Source organism: Esox lucius, chromosome 2 (assembly GCF_011004845.1).
Source record: "Esox lucius isolate fEsoLuc1 chromosome 2, fEsoLuc1.pri, whole genome shotgun sequence".
In the NCBI taxonomy this organism is placed as follows: Eukaryota; Metazoa; Chordata; class Actinopteri; order Esociformes; family Esocidae; genus Esox; species Esox lucius.
Window position 1 is genome coordinate 858,453 of NC_047570.1, and position 25,405 is coordinate 883,857.

General features: G+C 41.1%; 1 protein-coding gene across 6 annotated transcripts in view; it reads right to left on the reverse strand.

Moving 5' to 3' along the window:
- The window catches only part of LOC105031116 (protein kinase C-binding protein NELL1), a 781,285-nt gene that overhangs the window by 460,991 nt on the left and 294,889 nt on the right, over positions 1-25,405 (reverse strand). For all 6 annotated transcript variants that reach the window (XR_003782803.2, XR_004576720.1, XM_029124715.2 and 3 more), the window contains 2 exons: positions 23,344-23,443; positions 15,235-15,363 (listed from right to left, as the gene is read on the reverse strand). Coding sequence is in view for 4 of the 6 variants with exons in the window: in XM_029124715.2 (XP_028980548.1) it covers positions 15,235-15,363; positions 23,344-23,443 (229 nt within the window). In the remaining 2 variants the exon portion in view is untranslated. The remainder of the gene's footprint in view (positions 1-15,234; positions 15,364-23,343; positions 23,444-25,405) is intronic.

Genomic DNA, 25,405 nt, shown 5'->3' on the forward strand with positions numbered 1-25,405 from the left:
CCAGGATGCAACATCTTTAGATACACCCATTCAAAGCTGCAATAACACATTAACTCAACAGCATTATATTTCAGTGATTCTGCCTGACATGATTTTCTAAGCTAAGAAAGCAGAATGGGAAACTACAGGATTCTGGTCTCAGACACAGGCTTGTGTGTTGCTCTTGTCCATGTTGTTTTTCTGGAGGATGGAACTGTTTAAGGGATAAGGATGGGGGATTGCTTGGAAAAAGACATGAGCCCCTCTCTTATCGATGAATACTGTGATCTAGGGGAAAAGGTACAATAGTGGTCATGACTTGTCTGCCTTAATACACCTTTACAGGCTTTTGGCAAGGTTTAGCTGTCTAGCCTTGTCCTAGCCTATGCCTTGTCAGGAGCCTTTGAAGTGCTGGGAATGTGAAGTGTTGACAAACAACAACCAATCAGGTGCTGCTGCAGCGATCTCCTAGGCTTTTCCCTGGGATTAGGATGTGGCTCAGAGGACGCCGTGAAGACAGCACTCCTCTCTACTCTAATAATGAGTTGCTAGAAGGGGTGCTTCCGACTGGGCCTCTTTTCATAAAATAGCTAATACACCCAGGAACCCCAGCCTTATATCAATACTGCACACTACTGTAGTAAATAAACACAGAGGCCTTGTTAGGTCGGATGGAGATTTAAGGCTGTGAACCAACTAGCACGAGCTGTACCTCATTAATGTGTGTGTGTGTGTGTGTGTGTGTGAGAGAGAGAGCCTGCATATGTGTATGTGTGTGCTTCTCAGTTAAACATGCCTGTCTTTCTGCAAACACACAATTTCCTGTGTCTGCATTTTTCTGGATTAGGCAGATTGGTATGAACATTAATAGCTAAACTGCAGACTCGGTTTCTTTAAGATTTCACTTGCTAAAACCAGAAATACTTGCTCAGAATAGCATATCATATTAATGGCCAAACAACTTGTATGTTTAAATATTATACGCAAAGTATTCAAATTCATAAGCAAAATATTCAATTTGTCACAACATTGTTTGTCAACACTGATTTATCCATTGTATATTAATCGGTCAATAAAATGACTCCCAACGTTTTGCATCCGGCACAGGGATCGTACAAGCAGGGTTAGTCCCTGGAAGGGTACATTACCTTGCACAGGGGGCCGTCTTTCAGATGATATGTTGAATGTTAATCTAAATGACTAAAACATAATAGTGATCCACATATCCCTCTGCTTGATAGAACCCTCGCCTTCACAAAATTGCAAATAACCAATTCGCAACCGTCTAACTACACAAACCAAAGAATCAGAGGCCTCCACCTTCCTATATGTAGCTTATTTTATGCCATAACTAGTTGCCCTAGAAGATTACATTAAAAACCTGATCACCAAATCCATAGAAAGAATGCGTCAATGTAGTTGACCATTTTCTCTTTCAACTGCTATACTTGCAAACATCTACAATGCAATTACAAAAAACCCAGGATAAGATTGTCCATGCAAAATATGTAGTTTCAACTGTGTTATAAATCTCAAGATATATAGTTGTGCCAAGTACACTTCCTTTCAAAAGTTTGGGGTCGCATTTTTTGTCCATTAAACTAACATCTGAAAGATCAGAAATGTAGTGTAGACATTGTTAATGTTGTAAATTGTAGCAGGAAATTGATGATTTTAATGGAATATCTACATAGGCATAAAGAGGCATGTAGAGAGGTTTATCATTTTAAAAGGCTAAATTATCATTAGAAAACCCTTTTGCAATTATTTAGCACAGCTGAAAACTGTTGCGCTGATAGAAAAAGCAATAAAACTGTCATTCTTCAAACTTTTTCAGTATCTGGAGCATTAGCGATTATGCATTTGATTACAGGCTCAAAATGGCCAGAAACAAAGAACCTTCTTTTGAAACAACATTTTTGAGAAGGAAAGGCTATTCCATGAGAGAAATTGCCAAGAAACTAAAGATCTGATATAACCCTGTGCACTACTCCCTTCACAGAACAGCGCGACCAGAATAGAAAGAGGAGTGGGACTTCTCGGAGCACAACTGAGCAAGAAGACAAAGGTATTAGCGTTTCTAGCTTGAGGAAAATAGACCTCACTGGTCCTCCACTGGCAGCACAAATAGCACCTGCAAAATACCAGTCTCAATATCAACAGTGAAGAGATGACTCCCTGATGCTGGCCTTCTAGGCAGAGTTGCAAAAAATCTCAGACTAGCCAATAAAAAAGAAAAGATTAAGATAGGCAAAAGAACAAAGACACTGGGCAGAGGAAGATTGGAAAAAGGTGTTATTAACAGACAAATCAAACTGTTCGATTCACAAAGACAACATTGATGAGACACATACCAAATGAAAAGATGCTGGAGGAGTGGTTGACACCATCTGACAAGCATGGGGGAGGCAATGTTATGGTATGGGAGTGCTTTGGTGGTGGTAAAGTGAAAGAATTTCACAGGATTAAAGGGATCTTGAAATGTTGCAGTGCCATTCCGTACCCTATGGACAGCGCTTGATTGGAATCAATTTCCTCCAGCAACAGGACAAGGCCTCAAAGCACAGCTCCAAACTATGCAAGAAATATGCCCATCAAGCCAATCCTACTTGTGAGAGGTTCTTCAGAATACCTCAACAAATTGACAACTAGAATGCCCAAGTTCTGTAAGGCTGCAATTTCTGAAGGAAAATTTGAAGGACATAATCTCATCTCATCTTTATACGCTTATCCGGTATCGGGTCGCGGGGGCAGCAGCTCTAGCAGGGGTCCCCAAACGTCCCTTTCCCAAGCCACATTTGCCAGCTCTGACTGGGGGATCCCGAGGCATTCCCAGGCCAGTGTCGAAATATAATCTCTCCACCTAGTCCTGGGCCTACCCCGAGGTCTCCTCCCAGCTGGACGTGCCTGGAACACCTCCCTAGGGAGACGTCCTGGGGGCATCCTTACCAGATGCCCGAACCACCTCAACTGAGTCCGACATACTACCGAGAACCCGAACACAGCTCTCACTTTGGACGTACAGGGATTGGATAGCCCCCAAAAGGGACCTCCTCACCCCATACTCCCGCAACACCTCCCACAGTATCTCCCGGGGGACCCGGTCATACGCCTTCTCCAAATCCACAAAACACATGTAGACAGGATAGGCATATTCCCAGGCCCCCTCCAGGATCCTTGCAAGAGTAAAGAGCTGGACGGAATCCGCTTTGTTCCTCTTCAATCTGATGTTCGACTATCTGCTGAACCCTCCTTTCCAGTACCTTTGAGTAGACTTTCCCAGGGAGGCTGAGAAGTGTGATACCCCTGTAATTGGCACACACCCTCTGGTCCCCCTCTTTGAACAGGAGAACCACCACCCCGGTCCGCCACACCTTAGGCACTTTCCCCGACTTCCACGCAATGTTGAAGAGGCGTGTCATCCAAGACATCCCCTCCACACCCAAAGCTTTCAACATTTCTGGACGGATCTCGTCAATCCCCGGAGCTTTGCCACTGTGGAGTTGTTTGACTACCTCAGTGACTTCTGCCATGGAGATTGACGATGCTTCCCCATCAGCCTCCAGCTCTGCCTCCACTATAGAGGGTGTGTTAGTGGGATTTAGGAGTTCCTCAAAGTGTTCCTTCCATCGCCCAATTAGTGGGATTTAGGAGTTCCTCAAAGTGTTCCTTCCATCGCCTGGCTCCAGACGGGAGCCCCGGGCTTCCTCCGGGCAGGGTAACTCCTCCCCTTCCTCGTTTGTGCATAGGTTTTTTTAAATCATTATTTCAATAAAAAATCATTATTTCTAAACTTGTTAATTACTAGATTTCCTATTCCTATTGCTACATTTCCTATTCAAACAAATGTATTGTATTTTTTCATGGAAAACAGGGACAGTGACCCCAAACTTCTGGATGGTAGTGTACATGTAGTATATCATATATATATTATAGCTTAAGCTCAGTTATTAACAGTGCACATTTTGTCTTTCAATAATGCTTAATATCATCATGCTTTAGAATAAAGCTTTAGGTAGTTAGAACACCTTAGCTTGCTTCCTTGACTAGCTAGCTACTGTACCTTAAATCACTGTACTCTAGAGAGTCAGACATTTGCTTATTTCAACAGGTTTTACTGATATTGTACTGATTTATTAGTGCACATTTCAAGAGATTTTGTTCTGGCTTGGAGGCATTTCATTGGTTGACATATTATAAGCTTTTATTATGTATATAAAATATTACATCACACCTACACATTATCTCAAGATAACAACTGGTAGATATTTGGTTTTATATGTATAGATAGGCCTAGAGTATGGACATATGCACTTAGGCATATACATGAATAAAAAAATAAAAAAGCATGTAGCCTACAGAATTATACATTTATGGATCTGTTAATTGATTTTTTTTCTTGACTGCTGACCATCTATTTGTCACGATTTCACAGGGATGGAGGCAAGCACAGGGTTGAAGGAACTTTTAATAAAATCAAGTGCCGTGCACACATAAGAAATTGACTTAACATAGGTGAAAGGAATAAACCGATTAAGTGAAACAACAACATGAGAAACCAAGGACAAACAGAAAACACGGAGCGGAGCAGTCCTGTCCGGCTGGGACCGTCTCATTATTGTTCATTTTTTCTGACGGCTGACCATCTATTCTTCCACACAATATGCCGACCCACTATCTTTCCACACAATACGTCTTGATCCTAATCCTGCCCATATCCACAGTCTGCAGGTTGAGAGTCGACCCATGCAACTAGTGCTGAAAGTCTAACACACAAAGTATTTTTCAAGCCACAAGGGACTGTAAGCAACCACTGCCACAATATACATTTCTCCAGCACCCTTTTATCTATACCCTCTACATTCTGAACTGTCAAAATGAAGAAATAAATACAGAAGGCAAATCTTTGTTTTCCGTGTTTATCAATACAACTCCAAAGCTTTGGATTTATCTAGTTCTATGTACTATGCTGCATATGTTCAGACTTGTTTACAGGCGTCCCTAATGATGCAATGCCATGTACACCTGGAGAAGAACGTTAGAAAACATTAGATGAACCAGTAATGTAGTGGAAGGAAGGGTGAGCACTTACTATGTCAACTCAGAGGTGCTTCATTCTGCACTCAACCAAATTAAAAACATATTAAAATGACTAAGTGGAAGCATATACGCTACCCCAAAGGCACGATTTATTTTCATAAGCAATTACTTCGAGATTTTTTTTTCTATTTCTCAGAGCATTAGCCGAGCCTAGGAGGGACGGATGTCTGGAAAAGAGTTTCTCTTTAACAATTGATTAGGAAAGAAGATCTAGGAGAAAGCGAGAATAAAATTAGAAGGAAGACTGCAAAGGTGGGAAAATCTGTTAGTCTTTAAAGCACTTTGTGACAAATGTAGATATAAAAAGGTAAATATAACTTGGGAGTAGTTACACATCCTTACTTTTAAACCTATATTACACTGTCCTTTACAGTATTCATAAATAAATTAATAAATAGTGAAATACAACAATCACAGTAAAAACAAGCACACATTTAAAAGATTATCTAAAAAAACATCTTCTGTCAGGTGGGCATCAGAGGCCACCTTGTGTGAAGAAGTCAATAATCCCATCTCTAATCAGTCATCGTTGCATCAAAACATTATGTGATGGATGTTAGTTTACAATTTCCCACCCTCAGGTATTAGCAGTGGTTTTTTTTTTTTTTTGGTGAGCTCGTGCAAATTGTAGCCTCTTTTTCCTATTTGTAGTGGAGATGAGTGGTACCCGGTGGGGTCTTCTGCTGTTGTAGACCATCAGCCTCAAGGTTGTGCGTGTTGTGGCTTCACAAATGTTTTGCTGCATACCTCGGTTGTAACGAGTGGTTATTTCAGTCAAAGTTGCTCTTCTATCAGCTTGAATCAGTCGGCCCATTCTACTCTGACCTCTAGCATCAACAAGGCATTTTCGCCCACAGGACTGCCACAGACTGGATGTTTTTCCCTTTTCACACCATTCTTTGAAAACCCTAGAAATGGTTGTGAGTGAAAATCCCAGTAACTGAGCAGATGTAAAATACTCAGACCGGCCCGTCTGGCACCAACAACCATGCCACGCTCAAAATTGCTTAAATCACCTTTCTTTCCCATTCTGACATTCAGTTTGGAGTTCAGGAGATTGTCTTGACCAGGACCGCACCCCTAAATGCATTGAAGCAACTGCCATGTGTTTGGTTGATTAGATAATTGCATTAATGAGAAATTGAACAGGTGTTCCTAATAATCCTTTAGGTGAGTGTATATAAATTCCATATTAATGATGCATAAATATATTCTATTTTGCATAAATTAGGGTAAATTAAATATGTGTTAAATATGTAGGTTTATGTATAGGTTATACAGTACATACTGGATGCTCTGTCTAGGAGTTGGGGTTAGGACATACCTTGTTCCCCTCTCCGTCAGAACTCTTGCCAGCAATACCTTGTTCTCCATTTGGCCCCAGGCCCATATAAGGTTGTTGTTTAGCTTATGTCTCCTGTGTTCCTAGGACCTGCTGCATTAAGATTAAGGGGCCTCTCAAAAATGTGTTCTGTGTCATACAAGGAACGTGCTCGAGTGTACTTTGTATGTGTATCACCTACAAGCTTGTAATAAACTATTTATAATTAAAGTATTGGTTTCCTGAAGTACTTATATTTAAGAAATTTGAATCAAGTGAACTCAACCCTCAAACCTGAGAAGTGGAGAATAATTATTTGCAACAGTATGTACATTTCTGAACCACTGGAATTGTGAAATAGTGATAAATAATCATCACAAACAAAATGCTTCATTTTGTTGGGATTGTATTTATTTTCAATAAATTAGCCTGATAATGAATGAATTACTATATTGTTTTAAATGTATATCTTGCCAACTTAGATGAGCAAAGAGCAGGGCCACCCTATTTTATTCCTGTACTGTGTAGATGTCATGAAAAATGACAGAAACTACAGAAAAAGTCAAACCGGACAAAATCTCAGCTAATCCTTCACTGAGGTTTGCAGCTGTATCCTCACATTGCTGTAGTTTTGTAGTCAGCCTCTCTCTCAATCTTATGATTGTTGGTTTTGGATATTTTTGATAGGAAAGGTGATTTGTGCAGATCTGACAAAACCAGAGATATAAAAAGGAGTGGGAAGTAGGGAATGTAAAAAAGAGGGAAAGTGATATGGAAAAATAAAGAAAGAAGAGAGAGCCAAAAACAGAGAGACAGAGAGAGCATGAAAAAGGTGAGGTGGTTCAGAGGGACAGACAGAAGAGGCATAACGATTACACAGCTCTTTGTGTGCTGGGATGGCTGTGGCTCTGACCCAAAGAAACACGTCTGCAGCACTAAGCAGTACCAGGGCCAACCACAATTCCCAGGTCCAGCCAAGCAGCGTCTATAAGCCCCTCAATCAAATGAGGCCATTAACGCTTGTGGCCACTGAGGGACCCAGAGGCCATGGCACTCCAGCAAGCCATAAACACACTATGTTGCCCATAATTTTCTAGCCATGAGCCGACTGAATAGGCACCAAGCTCTAGCTTCTACCCCATAAAACTACTTAAAAAGGCCATCATTGTCCAAGGCTCCACACCAACAGGCTCATTCTAAGGGCACTCTTTCTGTAGCCATAGGTCCATAGAATCAATCCAGTATCATATAATAATCATAGCCATCTGATAATAATCAAAAGCCTTATGTCTGCTATGCCAACCAGCCCCTCAGTGTTCAACCCAATAAGCCCAACAAAAGGCCAAGGGTCTCATACCCCATTATCCATGAAAACAAAGACAGCCCAGAAACGCCATTACTCAAAAGCCCACTCAACTGGCCCTCGATGGTGTACAGTGTCCTCACAGACACAGTGAACCTATTGTTGAGACTTAACCCACAAGCCCTACAACTATTGTAGTCATTAAGCCAGAGGAGGCTGGTAGATGGAGATACAGTAAGTGGGGTTCATGATAATAGTTGGAGTGGAATAGATACCATGTGGTGGATGTGTCTGATTCCCAGAACCCCAGGGTTTTATATTTATTTTATTGAAGATTTATTTAAATAGGGGGATCAAGCTTAGACTCTTTTACAGTTGATCCCTGTATTACAGAAAGTACATAAAAAATAAAACAATGTATCATATGGATAGGAAGCAGACACATTAACAAAAGCAATCACAGTTCACAGTGAAAAGGTCTTTTTTCAGACTTTTGCATTAACCAAAACTCAACCTTTATCATAACTTTAACCCTTAACCAAAACCTAATTCTAAACCTAACCCTAATCTTACCAAGCAGTTGTATATTTACAGACAGTTTGTTGAAAGTGTTTTGATAGTATTACTATCTATATAACATATACAGATGGAAATTAGAACTCTCAAAATGAAGTGTAACCAAATTGCTTTAACTCACATTTACTACGGGGCATGGAAGTTGAAAGCAGTTTTACCTAACACAGACTAAGCCCTCTGTATCTATAATACTAGCAAGTCTTGTGATTGCATCTATGTCAACTGCTGTTTATTAGGGGACCAAGTACCGTAGGTACGGTCCCCTATTGTTTTTGTTGGTTTTATTACTATTATTATTAATAGGAGGCCAAGCAACGAAGTTGCTGGAACCCTTTTATGTTTGTACTTTTTATTATTATTATTCTTCTCCATGGCCATTTTCAGAGGTCCATAGCTCGGTCCCCTCTGGTTCAAAACGCTCCAAACTTTGCCTGATTGTAGACAGCCCGAAGGACCTTGGCCATCATGGTACCCATACTCCTCATGGTGGCGCTGTAGCACTCACAGATGTTTCTCACGATTTTGCCGTCAATGTAAACACACTTAAACGACATCTCCTCCGAAACTACTCAACAGATTTGGTTGACAATTGGTGTAAAGGACCACTGGATCATTGTCTTTAAAAGTTGTATAAGAAAAGTTGATATCTCAAACATTATGGCCTCCATTTTGACTTCTGTGAAAAACTCGTTAACAACATCTCCTCCGAGACTGCGGAACAGATTTGCATGCCGTTTGGTGTGAAGGACCTTTGAACCATTATCTTTAAAAGTTATATAAAGAAAGTTGATATCTCAAATAGTATGGCCGAAATCAGCGAATGAAATTGAGCTGGGTTTGTCTATGACTTTAGACGTCCATTAATCCCAAATGGAACATAAAACAGCTACGAAACAAAACATTCTAGTACATGTGTCTCTCAAGAATGGAAAGAAAAAGTCCCATACAGAAATACCTCTTGGGGGCGCTATAAACATCACCGATGTTATTGTTTATGTTGGTTTTATTACTATTATTATTATTAGGGGGCCAAGCAACACCGTTCGCTGAGATGGACCCTGGGGCAAGTATCTTCAATTTGATGCACGCGTATTAGGCAAATTACTTTTACATGGGTGTGGCACTTTGTCAGGCTATATATCCTGTCAGGAATATCCGAGACTTACCCCCTTTAATATAGCACTAAACATCAAGTCCATGGATGGACCTGTGCAGTCTTGACCAAATTGACCTTAAGGGGATGCTACAACAACACTGACAACTTTGAGCATTTATGAATTATAAAATACACACTCTAAGGACATCTCTTCGGAGACCACTGAACGGATTTGCATGCTGTTCGCTGAGAAGGACCCTGGGACCAGTAACTTTAATTAAATTATTTGGAATTTTGATATCTCAATCGATTTGACCGCAATAAGTGAATGAAGTTAAATCACCTAAACACCACATACTCTGATATCATTGAACGGATTGGCATGCTGTTTGCTTGTGAAGGTTCTTTGGACAATGATATTTAAATGTTTTGTATGAAAAATGTATATCTCAAACAATATGGCAGCATTCAGTACCCAAAGTTTTGTGTTATTCTCTTTCTCTATTTTGGACTATTATTTTGAAGGAACTCTGATTTTGAAGGAAGAGCTGATGTAATGAGTGTGTGAATCCGCTAGAAGAGTTGGAGTTGGTGGTTCTATCAGCAGTTACGGAGGGATATTTCTGAAGCTATGGGAGGAGCCATGGCAGTGCCTGTGAGTCAATGCGGAATGGGTGGGGCATGGCAGCATTCAGTTAACTTTTATAACGTTTATATTGGACTATTTTGAAGGAACTCTTATTTTAGGAAAAGCAAATGTTAATTGTTTGTAAATCTCCTTGAACAGTAATTTGGTCTTGGCAGTTGAAATTGCTGCTGCCATAAGCTAGATTCCAGTGTAAACCATCTTCAGGTTTAGGCTATGGATGATAAATGTCTGTAAATTCTAACCCTATTGAAATTATTATTCAAAATAAGTACATTTTTACATTTTATTTTCCCCTTGTAAAGAAGACCTTTATTTTAATATTCGTCCAATTTTTGTTAAAAAAATTATAATAATATTTGAGGGTATTCCGGGTAATATGTTTGACTAAAAGCATTTGTTTCTGTTTAAAAAAAAAGTCTGTGTCCAGTGAGGTTAGTTTCTTGTTAAATGTTACACAAATTATATATTATTGTACACATAGAAATATGTTTTTAGCAGATATTTTTTCTAATTTCCCTTGGTAAGACTTCGCTTTTGCAGCCAGTCAGGTTTTTTGCAATGTGACTTCCTGTCAATGATAATCAATGACCTTGTCACGTCCAATCCCATTGACAGCTTAAATTGTTCGTTAGGTCACACCTGCTCCCTTTTACAAGGTGGTAGTATTTCGTAAGATTATGAGCTTTCCAAGAGTACAGAACACTGTGTATTCAAATCGTAAGTAGGCCTGTTGGATTTGTAGGTAAGTTTAAAATGAAGCTTGTAATGGGGATATTAGCTTATTTGGTAAATTGTTATATATTTTGGAAACGTTTATAAATATAATAGACTAAATTGTTCCAATATTTCCTGTCAAAAGTGATATAATGTAGCCTGTACACTGGAAATGGAAGCTGTTAAACAAGCTATTGGAAAGCAACATTTTTGAAAATGGTATCTTACGAAGGCGGACATTTCACTAGGGACTTGTCCCCTCCACATTTTGATATTGCATTATTGTCCGCCTCTTCCAAATTAGGACGACGTGCTTCAGCACCTGGCAGTCATTTCAGAGTGGCAGGCAGGCCAAGACAACAAAAAAAATACTCAAAGCCATAGGGTATTAAACTCTGACATCTAGCATCTTTGTTTCATAATCGTTTCTGGTACTGGTATATGCAGCTAGACTTCTTTGCAACAGAAGCTGCTTGCGTGTGAGTTTTTCCTGAAGCGAAGGATTATATTGCATAGTAAGGTGAGTTTGATTGAGCAAGTTAGCAACCTAATTTCTCACAATGTTGTGCATAAGCAGGTAAAGCATACATTGCCCGCTCTCTCAATGATATAGCGAGCTCGTTCCCTTTTCAAACAAGGTTGAGGGCAGATAACGACCAAATATCTTACAACTATTTTGTATGAATTATTGTAGCTAGCTAATTTACTAATTGAGCTACATGAAGTTCGCTAGCTAGTTGATTAGTGCTGTGCTGGAGAGCTACGCTATAGACATCTAACAAAGCTGTTTTAAGACCGGCTATAGATCACTCATCTAGCATCAGTAAAGATGAAATAAGAGATTTACGACCGATATTAGGGGAGTTATCTACCAAATTCTTTAATATTAAAACATTCTGTCACGCTGTAATGACGTTCTACATGTTTAACTGTCATGGTAATTCAGCCTATATTACTTGGTGCACCATGTCTCAGCAGGGTATTCAGTTGTGTACAATTTTAGAATTCAGGAGCTTTACAAAAATGTTTCACCCTCACTTAAAAAAAAAAAAAAAAGTTCCAATCCTGTATTTTACTAACTTTAATGTAAAAGTTGATTGGCTAGATTTAAAATATTTTTTAACATTATCTATGCAATAGTGTTTTCCTTTTTCAGTGTGTACATTTGCTAGGTGAATTCTGAAACACACTTATGGATGTTTTTATAACACCTCATCCTTAAATAATTCTAAAATGCTTGTTTGGTATTATCATTTCTTTTTTCATTATATTAAACCAGCTGTAAACTGTTTGATTTATATCAATTAAACTTAACGTTATCTGTTATTGAGTTGTCACAGTATGTAATGCACTGGCATGTGTTAAGGTAGGTATTAGGTTACAAATGGCAGTAAAGAATTAAATGAAGCTGAGGACGTGAGGCGTCTATTTCTGAAATCAGACATTCTGATGTACTTAGTCTTTTGTTTAGTTGTACATTTGCTCCTTCCACATCTTTCATTCCTCTAAACATTGATTGACTGGCTGGTTTCTACAGTGAGCAATTTATTTTTTGCACTTTTTGACCTTATATTGACCTCAACACATACCAGTCTACTGCAGACTTTGGCAACACACAAACACAAAGACCATATAAAGCTTTAGTTTATCAAAGAAAATAGCTTTTAGCTGTTTGATATAATTAAGTGATGTTCTAGTGCCACATTAGCAATTTGGCATGATCACTCAAGAATAAGGTGTTGGAGTAATGGTTGTTGGAAATGAGGCCTGTGTAGATTTAATCAAAAATACTTAAATAGTCATGTTTTTTGCATCATTAATATCCCGACTATACTTTGATCAGTTGAATACCACATTGGTGAAGAGAAGTAAAAATGTCCTTTCAAAACAGCAACATTTGTAAATTATTTCAAACTTTTGGCCCGCAGTCTATAACTTCTATTGTCCTGTTAGATTTTAGATCAGTTCCATGGCTAAAATAAAGGTTTCCATAAAATGTATTTCAAATTGACTATTTGTTTTATAGATGCCACGCAAACCTGGATTTATGCTGAGTGTTTTGTGCATGTCTTTGGGTGTGGAGCCTGTCCTTGTTTGTGTTTCAAGTGGCTCTATAGTTTGAGTGAAGTTTGTAATTAAGTTCTGTTTGATTCCCAATTGAGCCAAATGTTGTGTCCTAGGGCAAGGTACTCCCCCTTAATTTATTCCAGCAAAATGTGCCTGTACTTATTGTAAGTTGCTCTGGATAAGAGCATCTACTGAATGACTGAAATGTATACTTGTGCATATTTTTTATATTAATGCATTTGATTTGTGTGTAAACACTATCTACAATCTTCAAAGTGGAGTAAAACAAAAATGGAAATTGATTCTCTATAAGAAACTTGCCAAATTGTACATAACTACTCAATTCTGGTAATGGTGATTGTTATCAATGTACAGAAGTAACATCTCTAAATTATTACCTATATTATCTAGCTCGGCTAGTTTTAATATTATTTTTAACTTTACTTTTCAAATGGTAATTTCTATTTTCAGTGTGTAGCTTAGAAAAAATAAGCTTTCACTATGTTAGATTTGAGTGTGACATTCATTTACTATCTTTTATTACACTGATGCTGAGAATGTTTTGTTGTAATAATCTAAGCTATTCCGCAATCAAAGTCAATTGACAATGTGTGTCATTAGGGTTTCAACAGTATGCCAAAATCCATATTATGTTTGTTCCAGTTCACTATTATTCCTCTGGCAAAAAACTGAGTTAAAATGGTGTAAAGGTACCCAAATTAATATAGTATAGCGTCAAGAAACACAACTTCTGGTGCAGTGGACATGCCAATCAGCCTCATGGTGGCACAAGCCTGTGTAGTTGGACTTTTTGAAAGTTCACCACACCCATCCCTTGTGACTTGGTCTTGGAAATCAGTCCATAGGTGTATCTTCTCACTATGAAATGTTTTGCCCCTGAGACCCAAAAATCACCATCATGGATTTTCAGCCATCTTAGTTATTTTGAAAAACACTTAAAACACTACTCATATGGCAGCAAATTACCAATCTTGATGTAGTTTGACATTTGGTATCTATGTACGAAGATCTTCAAGGGTTGTATAAACCAGACCAGTATGTAAAAAACTACATGGGGTCACCATTGGACAGGAAAAAACATCCAACATTGGGTTAATGTTTGTACGTGTGCAGTTTCTTTTACATACCATATTGCATCATTTTCATGCTAACTAAATGCTAAAACCCACTAAATGCTGCTTGCAGCTTTAATTGAAGTTGCAAATGTAAAGACAATTGCTTAGTTACAGTAACATATACATTCCAAGGGTCTTCAAAGTTTCCTTTTGTCATTACTTGGTCCCCTTAATCGCTGCTTACAGCTATATTTCAATTAATGTTTGTGATGAGATTGTTAGGACTAAAAGTCAGGGAGTCGCAGACAATTGAAGTATATAAGAGACAATGAAGTGTGCAAAGGCTTGCACCAGTAATAAAGCGCAAAGTTGCATGATAGACTGAATCTTGAGGTTTCAATACTGATGCATAAGCATGCATATATAACATAGGTCTTCAACCCTCTCCTGTGGACCCCCCAGCCATCTGTTTAGGTTTTGCCCTGGAATAGCTCACCTGATTCAACAGGTAAGGGCTTGTTAACTAGTTAAAAAGTTGATTCAGGTGTGCTAGCTCTAGGATGCATCTAATAAATGGAATGGCTGTGGGTATAGAGCATATGATATATAGCATATCACCATAAACAAACACTGACACGTCTTGCACAACTTCATTTTGACAGACGTGATTTGTTTCTATTAAAGAAAACAATTCCAACCTTTAACTTCTTTACCAGTTCTGAAATGCATTTTAAAACGACTAATCAGATTCCAATGTATTTGTAAAATGGAAATGTTCTATAACCTAAGTCATTTCTTTGTGGGTCAAAAGTTTTGATTTTGCAGTGACAACTCTGGCAGTTTGCACAAAGAAAATACAATTTGTCAAAACAAATGAGTGGGGAATATTTTGTTGACATGTTACTTGATAGAACCAGTTTTTGTGATGCCATTTCAAGTGCAGTGATTGGTCCAGTTTTAAAGCCATTGCATAATATGTGCCAATTGTTGATTTTGCAAACCCAGTCCTCCTATTTAGGAGGTACTTAAGAATCTCTTCAATCTAATATAGCTCCCATAGATATCTACTGCATCTCATATAGCCACATGCCCATGTATCCATTGAGATCCCATAATTCAGAAATCTAGGTAAAGATCTAGAAACAGCTTCTCCTGCCCCAATCTTATAACCCACAGTGTGGGACATATAAAGCAGATCAGTGTCCTAGACCAACTTTTTCTGTGCCCTCATAAACAATTAGGAAAAACTATTTACACATACAAACAAACAAGCTTTAAGTCAGCCTATCATATACCCAGCCATATCAGCGTGATCTACTCAAAGACTCAACCAAATAGTTCACAGCCTCCTACCTTCACAGTATGTGGAGTCCCCATGGATGGAGGCAAATCCGCTCTTGCACTCGCACTCTGCTCTGGTATTCCGGTTTTTACACTCCGAGTTTTCCCCACAAATGAGTCCCTCTGCACAAAAGTCATAGCCTGAGAGAAAAGGGAACAAAGTTCTGACTCAACTTAGAACACACAGGGTGCTGACAGTGGCGCTGGATTAAGGTAGAAAATGTGCAAGCATTCAGGAAAAGCCTTGTATCCCATCCATCATCTTCCGCTTATCCGGGGCCGGGTTGCGGGGGCAGCAGTCTAAGCAGGGATGCCCAGACTTCCCTCTCCCCAGACACTTCCTCCAGCTCTTCCGGGGGGACACCGAGGCGTTCCCAGGCCAGCCGGGAGACATAGTCCCTCCAGCGTGTCCTAGGTCTTCCCCGGGGTCTCCTCCCGGTGGGACGGGACCGGAACACCTTCCCAGGAAGGCGTTCCGGAGGCATCCGAAACAGATGCCCAAGCCACCTCAGCTGACCCCTCTCGATGTGGAGGAGCAGCGGCTCTACTCTGAGCTCCTCCCGGGTGACCGAGCTTCTCATCCTATCTCTAAGGGATCTCCCAGCCACCCTGCGGAGAAAGCTCATTTCGGCCGCCTGTAACCGGGATCTTGTCCTTTCGGTCATGACCCAAAGCTCATGACCATAGGTGAGAGTAGGAACGTAGATTGACGGGTAAATCGAGAGCTTCGCCTTGCGGCTCAGCTCTTTCTTCACCACGACAGACCAATACATCGACCGCATTACTGCAGAAGCTGCACCGATCCGTCTGTCAATCTCCCGTTCCATCCTTCCCTCACTCGTGAACAGGACCCCTAGATACTTAAACTCCTCCACTTGAGGCAGGCACTCTCCACCAACCTGAAGTGGGCAAGCCACCCTTTTCCGACTGAGGACCATGGCCTCAGATTTGGAGGTACTGATTTTCATTCCCAACGCTTCACACTCGGCTGCAAACCGTCCCAGTGCATGCTGAAGGTCCTGGCTTGAAGGGGCCAACACGACAACATCTGCAAAGAGCAGAGACAAAATCGTGTGGTCCCCAAACCTGACACCCTCCGGCCCCTGGCTGCGCCTAGAAATTCTGTCCATAAAAATTACGAACAGAACCGGTGACAAAGGGCAGCCCTGCCGGAGTCCAACATGCACTGGGAACAAGTCTGACTTACTGCCGGCAATGCGGACCAAGCTCCTGCTTTGGTCGTACAGGGACCTGACAGCCCTTAGCAAAGGACCCAGGACCCCATATTCCTGAAGCACTCTCCACAAGATGCCGCGAGGGACACAGTCGAATGCCTTCTCCAAATCCACAAAACACATGTGGATTGGTTGGGCAAACTCCCATGAACCCTCCAACACCCTGTAGAGGGTATAGAGCTGGTCCAGTGTTCCACGCCCCGGACGAAAACCACACTGTTCCTCCTGAATCCGAGGTTCTACTATCGGCCGTATTCTCCTCTCCAGAACCCTGGCATAGACTTTCCCGGGGAGGCTGAGAAGTGTGATCCCCCTATAGTTGGAACACACCCTCTGGTCCCCCTTCTTAAAAAGAGGGACCACCACCCGACGACATCCCCAGTTGAGGTCAACAGCTGCCCACCTCTACTGTAAACAGCGTTGTTAGGGCACTGTTTCCCTCTCCTGAGGCGCCGGATGGTTTGCCAGAATCTCTTCGAGGCCAGCCGATAGTCCTTCTCCATGGCCTCACTGAACTCCTCCCAGGCCCAAGTTTTTGCCTCCTTAACCACCGGGCTGCAGTCCGCTTGGCCTGTCGGTACCTGTCAGCTGCCTCAGGAGTCCCACAAGCCAACCAGGCCTGATAGGACTCCTTCAGCTTGACGGCATCCCTTACTTCCGGTAACCACCACCGGGTTCGGGGATTGCCACCTTGACAGTCACCGGAGACCTTACGGCCACAGCTCCGAGCGGCCGCTTCGACAATGGCGGTGGAGAACATGGTCCACTCGGACTCAGTATCTCCAGCCTCCCTCGGGATCCAGTCGAAGCTCTGCCGGAGGTGGGAGTTGAAGATCTCTCTGACAGGAGACTCGGCCAGACATTCCCAGCAGCCCCTTACAGTACTCTTGGGCCTGCCGAGTCTGTCCAGCTTCCTCTCCTGCCATCGGATCCAACTCACCCGAGTGTCCAAGACATACGGCCGCAGGTCAGATGAAACGACAACAAAGTCGATCATCGACCTGCGGCCTAGGGAGTCCTGGTGCCACGTGCACTGATGGACACCCTTATGCTTGAACATGGTGTTCGTTATGGACAAACTGTGACTAGCACAGAAGTCCAATAACTGAACACCGCTTGGGTTCAGATCAGGGGTCCGTTCCTCCCAATCACACCCCTCCAGGTGTCACTGTCGTTGCCCACGTGGGCGTTGAAGTCCCCCAGTAGAACGATAGAGTCCCCAGTCGGAGCACTTTCCAGCACCCCTCCCAGAGACTCCAAGAAGGTCGGGTACTCTGCACTACCGTTCGGCCCGTAGGCACAGACAACAGTGAGAGACCTATCCCCAACCCGTAGGCGCAGGGAAACGACCCTCTCGTTCACCGGGGTAAACTCCAACACATGGCGGCAGAGCTGGGGAGCTATAAGCAAACCCACACCAGCCCGCCGCCTCTCACCATGGGCAACTCCAGAGTGGTGAAGAATCCATCCTCTCTCAAGGATTGTGGTTCCAGAGCCCAAGCCGTGCATAGAGGTGATCCCGACTCCCTCTAGTCGGAACCTCTCAACCTCACGCACGATCTCAGGCTCCTTCCCCGCCAGCGAGGTGACGTTCCACGTCCCTAGAGCTAGTTTCCGTGTCCAGGGATCGGGTTGTCTAGGCCCCCGCCTTCGACTGCCGCCCGATCCTCTCCGCACCGGCCCCTTATGGTCCCTCCTGTGGGTGGTGAGCCCACGGGAAGGCTGCCCCATGTCGCTCCTTCGGGCTGAGCCCGGCCGGGGCGCTCGCGTACGAGCCCCAACCCCGGGGCCTTGTATCCCCAAAACCTACATTTTACAGAAATATGAAGATTTGTTGTTGTTGATCTACTGTCATACTAATCGAAATGTGCAATGTGTTTTTTGTGGGACACATTTGGTTATGAAAGTTATACAGAGAAAGGAATTACTGCTTTCAGTTTGTGAGAAAAAAATGTGAGGTACAAGGTTAATCTTGGATGGTGGCAAGGTTATTATAGTTTTGCTTTTTTTTATTAGTTTTTATTTCATTTAGACTTTTTGTTTTCAAATTCAGTTTAGTTTTAATTTGTTTTTAAAGTGGGTTTGCTAGTTCAGTTTTTGATTTTTTTTTTTAAATGTTTAGTTTTTATTTCTTTTTATTGTTCGTTTTAGTCTTTTGTAATATGGGCTATTTGCCAGGGGCAAGAAAAATTTGACGGTCAGAAAAAGTGTAATAATAACTCAACAAAAACTGTTGTTTAGGGGCAAAGTGTTATGATATGTATATTTGGAGCAAGGAACAGATTCACAGATGTTAGCACTCAAAACCTGTGATAACCATGAATCATCATACATTTATATGTCTAGCAATAATTTTGTTATGACCTTTGCCAAGAGCATAAATAGATAATCTGCATTTTGAGTTAAGTTTTTAGCCATCTGATCGCTATTTAGTAGATTTGCTTTAATGTTTTGAAAAAAGTATCTGAAAGGGATAGTTAAAATAATTCCTTCGTTAATAATGTTACACAGAACTTTATTATATTAAATATACGGTTCACGCCTTCAGAAAATATACACATTTAACACCCTAGAGGCCTACCAAATTCACACCCCATGGAAAATCCTTTAACGTTAACGTTACCTCTTACAAAATCCACACGCTGTACCAAAAATCTAATGTTACACATATTCTAAACAGAATTCACACTCTATACAAATACCACAGCTGTACAATTTTCACACCCTATTCTAAATTTATACAATAGCCTTCTGCCTACTCATCTGGATTGAAGCCACAAACATTCAGTGTAAAAGTAACAATGACATAACATTATTTAATATTTGAATCACAGCTTCTAGTGTTTTGACATCGACAACCCAAGTGCATTTTACCTCAAACTTGGGACTAGTTAACTTTCTAAAGAAGGCACAATCACTTTTCGGGTAGAGTTTAACACACTGACAAAATTATATTCAGAATTTTAAATATTTTATACCACTTTTAAATGTGTGATTGTGTAAAGGTGTTCACGAGATGCGAACTTGCTTCAACGTCGAACACTCGTTCTCGTGTGTGTGTGTGTGTGTGTGCATATTTCTCAATGTCAAGGAAGGATCCTTCGAAGCCATAATTTGGAGGATGCTACATCATCGACGTTCGTTGAAGGACCGTTCCAATGTCGAGGATCCTCCGAATCCCACCAAGGACTGAGTCCTTCGTTCTGAGAATTTCCCATAGACTGCAAAGGATGCATATGTGTATCCTTCGCGCTCCTATATTACCCACAATCCTATGCACACGGCTTTGCCAGCTCATTAAAAGAAATGGCGGACCTAAGCGGAGTGACGGGGCAATATGCTTTTAAATGTAAGTATCTTTAGTTTAGTGTTTAACGTTACCGTACCTTTGTTAAAATGGTAGTACATAAAAATAAAGTTTAACGTTTAAATGCTAGTACAAATTGCTATTGATAATTAGCTAGATACCTCACGAGCTAACGGTAGGTTAGCTAACTGAACCGAACCGGACCGGTCATATTAGCTAACAGTTGTTAGCTTGGTTGCCGTCACCGGCATTTCTTTTATAAATGACTAGATAAGTTTTACAGACGGGACAAAGGCGGGACGAAGGCGGGCCTTTTCACTGACGTAATGACGCAATGACGTGCACTTGGTAGCCTGTTCCATTGTACGTGTTCTTCGAATGCTAAGGAGGAGCCTGGCTTAGCCTCTGAAGGATCCTTTCTTGGAAGGACTAGTCCTACCAAGGAAGGATCCTTGACATTGAGAAACAGTGTAGGGAGAGCAGAGAGCGAATACTCTGCGTGTTTTAAAAAATCGTTAAAGGAAAGACAAACTAAGAACATTTACTCTATAATTATATTTTAGTTGAGTTAGTTTTGTCAACCACACATTACAGTTTTAGTTAGTTATCGTTTTTTTGTAATGCCTTGTTTTTATTTTTATTTCAGTTAACAACTTTTTTTTTCCCACCTAGTTTTCGTTTTTTCGTTCGTTTTCGTTAACGATTATAAACTTGGATGGTGGTCATGTCAATAACGTGTGTGGACATCCACACAAACACACACAGTCTGCAAATATATCATACCAAGGAATGGGGAATGGAAAGTTTTAAGATTACTGTACATTTGGTGAAATATTCGTTTTTAGCGTGCCCCCAAAAAACACACTCACACAAATAATAAATATTTTTTAGGTAAAATGCCTACCAAAAAGAGCCAGACAGGCAGTGAGACAGAGGCCTGCATGTACAATTGAGGACTCAGTCGTCTCCTCTCTGGATTTGAACCCATTCTCAGTAATAAGTACCACCATCCCACTCTCTTCACCACAATGTATTACTGCAGAGAACAGTTTCTGCGTATTCTTTCTCTGAAGTGTTTTTCTTTACGTCCTCCCTTCTTTGTCAATATTCTCTTTCTTCTTTCCTTCCATTTCCTCTATCTTACAAGAGGTCTTACAAGTACAAAGACAGAAAACAAGAGAGCTGAAGGTGGGTGCGTCTGTCTGTTGCATTCATCAGACACCAGGAGGGAAAGAAAAGGGAAGTGCAGTTGAATGCAATTGACCTACAGCATCCACACTCATACACACATCCCCCAATCCCTTTGCAGATAACTTAAAACTTTCATTTCAGCACAATGGAAAAGGAAGAATATGCAGATTTAATGACTAGTGGGAAATAACCAATTTAACAGGCCTCAGCCAGCCCACAAGGAGATAATGGCATTTTATGAACAACATGTAGGAATTTCTGAAAGCGAAAGAGTTGGAGGGGGCAGGCGAATAGGTAAATGCTCTGAAAGTAATGAAAGACCCTTTGTGAGCGTGTGTATGTGAGTTCACATTTGCAGGCATGTGCCAGGAGAAGATTACCATAAGGCTAATTACAGTTGCAGTCTTCAGCCCTCTCCCAAATACTGATTTGTGTAAATGGCCACGTACATAGTCCAAATAAGAAAGGCGTGCATTAACAAATCTGTTTGAGTTAAATGGACCACATTTATATTCAAGGTTAAAATATTCTACATGTATGATATATTGTTTTCCACATGCATTTTCCCAGTAGTTACAGTTGCCCGACTAATGTTTTATGTACACTCACCTAAAGGATTATTAGGAACACCATACTAAAACTGTGTTTGACCGCCTTGAGAACTGCCTTAATTCTATGTGGCATTGATTCAACGAGGTGCTGAAAGCATTCTTAAGAAATGTTGGCCCATATTGATAGGATAGCATCTTGCAGTTGATGGAGATTTGTGGGATGCACATCCAGGGCACGAAGCTCCCGTTCCACCACATCCCAAAGATGCTCTATTGGGTTGAGATCTGGTGACTGTGGGGGCCATTTCAATACAGTGAACTCTCTGTCATGTTCAAGAAACCAATTTGAAATGATTCGAGCTTTGTGACATGGTGCATTATCCTGCTGGAAGTAGCCATCAGAGGAGGGGTACATGGTGGTCATAAAGGGATGGACATGGTCAGAAACAATGCTCAGGTAGGCCGTGGCATTTAAACGATGCCCAATTGGCACTAAGGGGCCTAAAGTGTGCCAAGAAAACATCCCCCACACCATTACAGCACCACCACCAGCCTGCACAGTGGTAACAAGGCATGATGGATCCATGTTCTCATTCTGTTTACGCCAAATTCTGACTCTACCATCTGAATGTCTCAACAGAAATTGAGACTCATCAGACCAGGCAACATTCTTCCAGTCTTCAACTGTCCAATTTTGGTGAGCTGGTGCAAATTGTAGCCTCTTTTTCCTATTTGTAGTGGAGATGAGTGGTACCCGGTGGGGTCTTCTGCTGTTGTAGCCCATCCGCCTCAAGGTTGTGCGTGTTGTGGCTTCACAAATGCTTTGCTGCATACCTCTGTTGTAACAAGTGGTTATTTCAGTCAAAGTTGCTCTTCTATCCGCTTGAATCAGTCGGCCCATTCTCCTCTGACCTCTAGCATCAACAAGGCATTTTCGCCCCCCACAAGACTGCCGCATACTTGATGTTTTTCCCTTTTCACACCATTCTTTTTAAACCCTAGAAAAGGTTGTGCGTGAAAATCCCAGTAACTGAGTAGATTGTGAAATACTCAGACCGGCCCGTCTGGCACCAACAACCATGTCACGCTCAAAATTGCTTAAATCACCTTTCTTTCCCATTCTGACATTCAGTTTGGAGTTGAGGAGATTGTCCTGAGCAGGACCACACCCCTAAATGCATTGAAGCAACTGCCATTTGATTGGTTGATTAGATAATTGCATTAATGAGAAATTGAACAGGTGTTCCTAATAATCCTGAGTGTATATTTAATCTATTAAGACATTTAAGCCAATACATACCTGCCAAAATGTTATGAATGATGCAAATTAGCATAGCGACAGCATCTCTGAAGCCGGCAGACCAATCTGCTCTGAACTTCAGCCAACAATGGATGAAACATTCATGCAGGATTTAAAAAGGAAAAATAGAGCCATTTCAAAAATCTGGGTCCCAAATGCCACCTTGTTCCATACAACCACAGTGCACAGATATAGTCCACTTGACCAAAGCCTGTTTGATTTGGTGGAAAGTAGTGCACAAACTAGAGAACAGAACATTTGGGATGCTGGCTCCAATAAAATGAGCAGCAGGCAGTGATTGGGTCTTTTAGCTCCTTGCTGCTCACACAATTGGCTCTGGGATCGGTTGATCACTAGCCTGGTCCAACAGAGAAAAGCAGTTTGTAAGGCTGGGACTAAGGATTGACGAAGATGGGGGAAAATGAAGACTCTGTGAATGTGAGGCAACTAAAGATAATGGCTCTGACAAAAAGAGAAGGCAGGGGCGAGGGACTGAGAGCTGAGCCAAGAGCAAGAGACGTTACTGGTGGTACCCACCTTTGCAAACGTTGCAACATCTGTTGTCAGGTAAGATCTGTTCCCTTAGGGTGCAGTTGAGAGCTGAACAGTTCTCTGTTACTTTCACCATCACTCCATTCTGGAAGCATAGCCCAAACACAAACATTGTGTTAATTCAATACAACTTTAAATATTCCTTAAAGGGCACAAAAACATTGGATTAGTATTAGCACAATAGCGATAGGTTTCTCCAAGGTTGTTTCCAGTCATTACAAAAACCCTAACCATAAAAATGATTGACCATTTCAAAAAAGAGAATCACATTACATAACTTAGCCACACTACTGACACCTGAAACAAGAAAATGGGATATACATAGAATCTAAAATAAAGAGCGAGAACTCAGGCTCTCCTCTGTATAAAACAATTGATCTCCCTTGATCTTTTGAAAAACAAATACCCACACGTACAATTACATGTGTCAACCTGTCTCAGCTTAAGCTCTCAGTGCACCACTCAAGGTCTGAGCCTCAAACCCCTAAGACCCCTCTCTCTTCTTCAAAGTCACCCCCTTTCCAAGCTTGGTTTGCATCTCAAATAAAAAAAACCTGGGCACTATGTAAGGAAATAAGGTGCCATTTGGGAAGCATTAACACTTCAGTCATTTAGCAGACTATTATCCACTAGGACTGTATGGAAGCAAACTAGCTCTTTGTCATCATTAAATAATATACATCATAGTGTATCCGCAGCTTCCACTAAACCAGCAGGGTTGTATAGCCCAATGGTTGCCAGCCTTTTTCAGTCACCATACAACCCCGGCCAGACTACTCCTGTAGTACCTTGAGATGTGCATTTCACCAGTCCGCTATTCTTGAGTCTTCTGAAACACCCTTGTGGACGGTCCAAGTACCCCCCGGGGATCTGAGTCCCTCTGATTGGAAAAATATCTGTTTCTCAGTTTATACTATTCATAGGTATCTGTTTGAGTAAAAATAAGTTTTGTTTTATTCTATAAACCACTGACAAATTCCAAATAAAAATATTGTAATTTAGATTATTTTGTTGGTCACTGGTCAATATAACCCAAAAAATATGAATTGTTTTCAGACCTCCAAAGAAAACTAATTAATATACATTTTTCAACAACAAAATATTAATGTTTTAACTTAGGAAGAGAAATCAATATTTGATGGAATTACCCAGATTTTTTATCACAGCTTCCATGCATGCATCTTGGCCTGCTCTCCACCAGTCTGTCACATTATTGTTGGGTGACCAAAATTCACATAGCTCGGCTTTGTTTGATGGCTTGATCAAATTCCAGAGGTTTTCAATGGGGCTTAGGTCTGGATATTGGGCTGGCCATGACAGGGTCTTGATCTGGTGGTCCTCCATCCACACATTGATTGAACTGGCTGTGTGGCAAGGAGCATTGTCCTGCTGGAAAAACCAATCCTCAGAGTTGGGAAACATTGTCAGAGCAGAAGGAAGCAGGTATTCTTCCAGGATAACCTTGTACATGGCTTGATTCATGTGTCTTTCACAAATCCAAATCTGCCCGATTCCAGCCTTGCTGAAGCAAACCAAGATCATCACCAATCCTCCACCAAATTTCACAGTAGGTGTTGTTATGGTAATTTTGAACTAAGGTACATTTGAGAAATGTCTGTCTTTACATTTGGCTGATATGTAGATCTTTACTTTGATTGTGACACACATTAACAGGTATTTGGGCCATGTCCTCCTGCCTAGAAAACTGCAATTTAGGTTGGACTTAAATATGCAGTTGAGATTGAATCTCATACTTTCAGTGCCTGTAGAAGGGAGTAGGGATTGCTCCTGTAAATTGCCGCAATTGTTGGTCAGCTTATGGTTTGGATCAGTAGTTATGCTACAGAAGATGTATATGCACATGTGGGAGTGTTAGCCTGCTAACTTAGGTGTTTAAGCAAATAATGGCCTAAGTTTACTTAGAGGGATAGCTTGGAAATTGGTACATTGATGATTCTCTGGTTTGGTAAAATATGGTTACGTAATGATAGGTTAAAATAGTGTTTTCTCTCTCCGTGTATGGAGTAGAATGGCTGAAGTAGTTAGT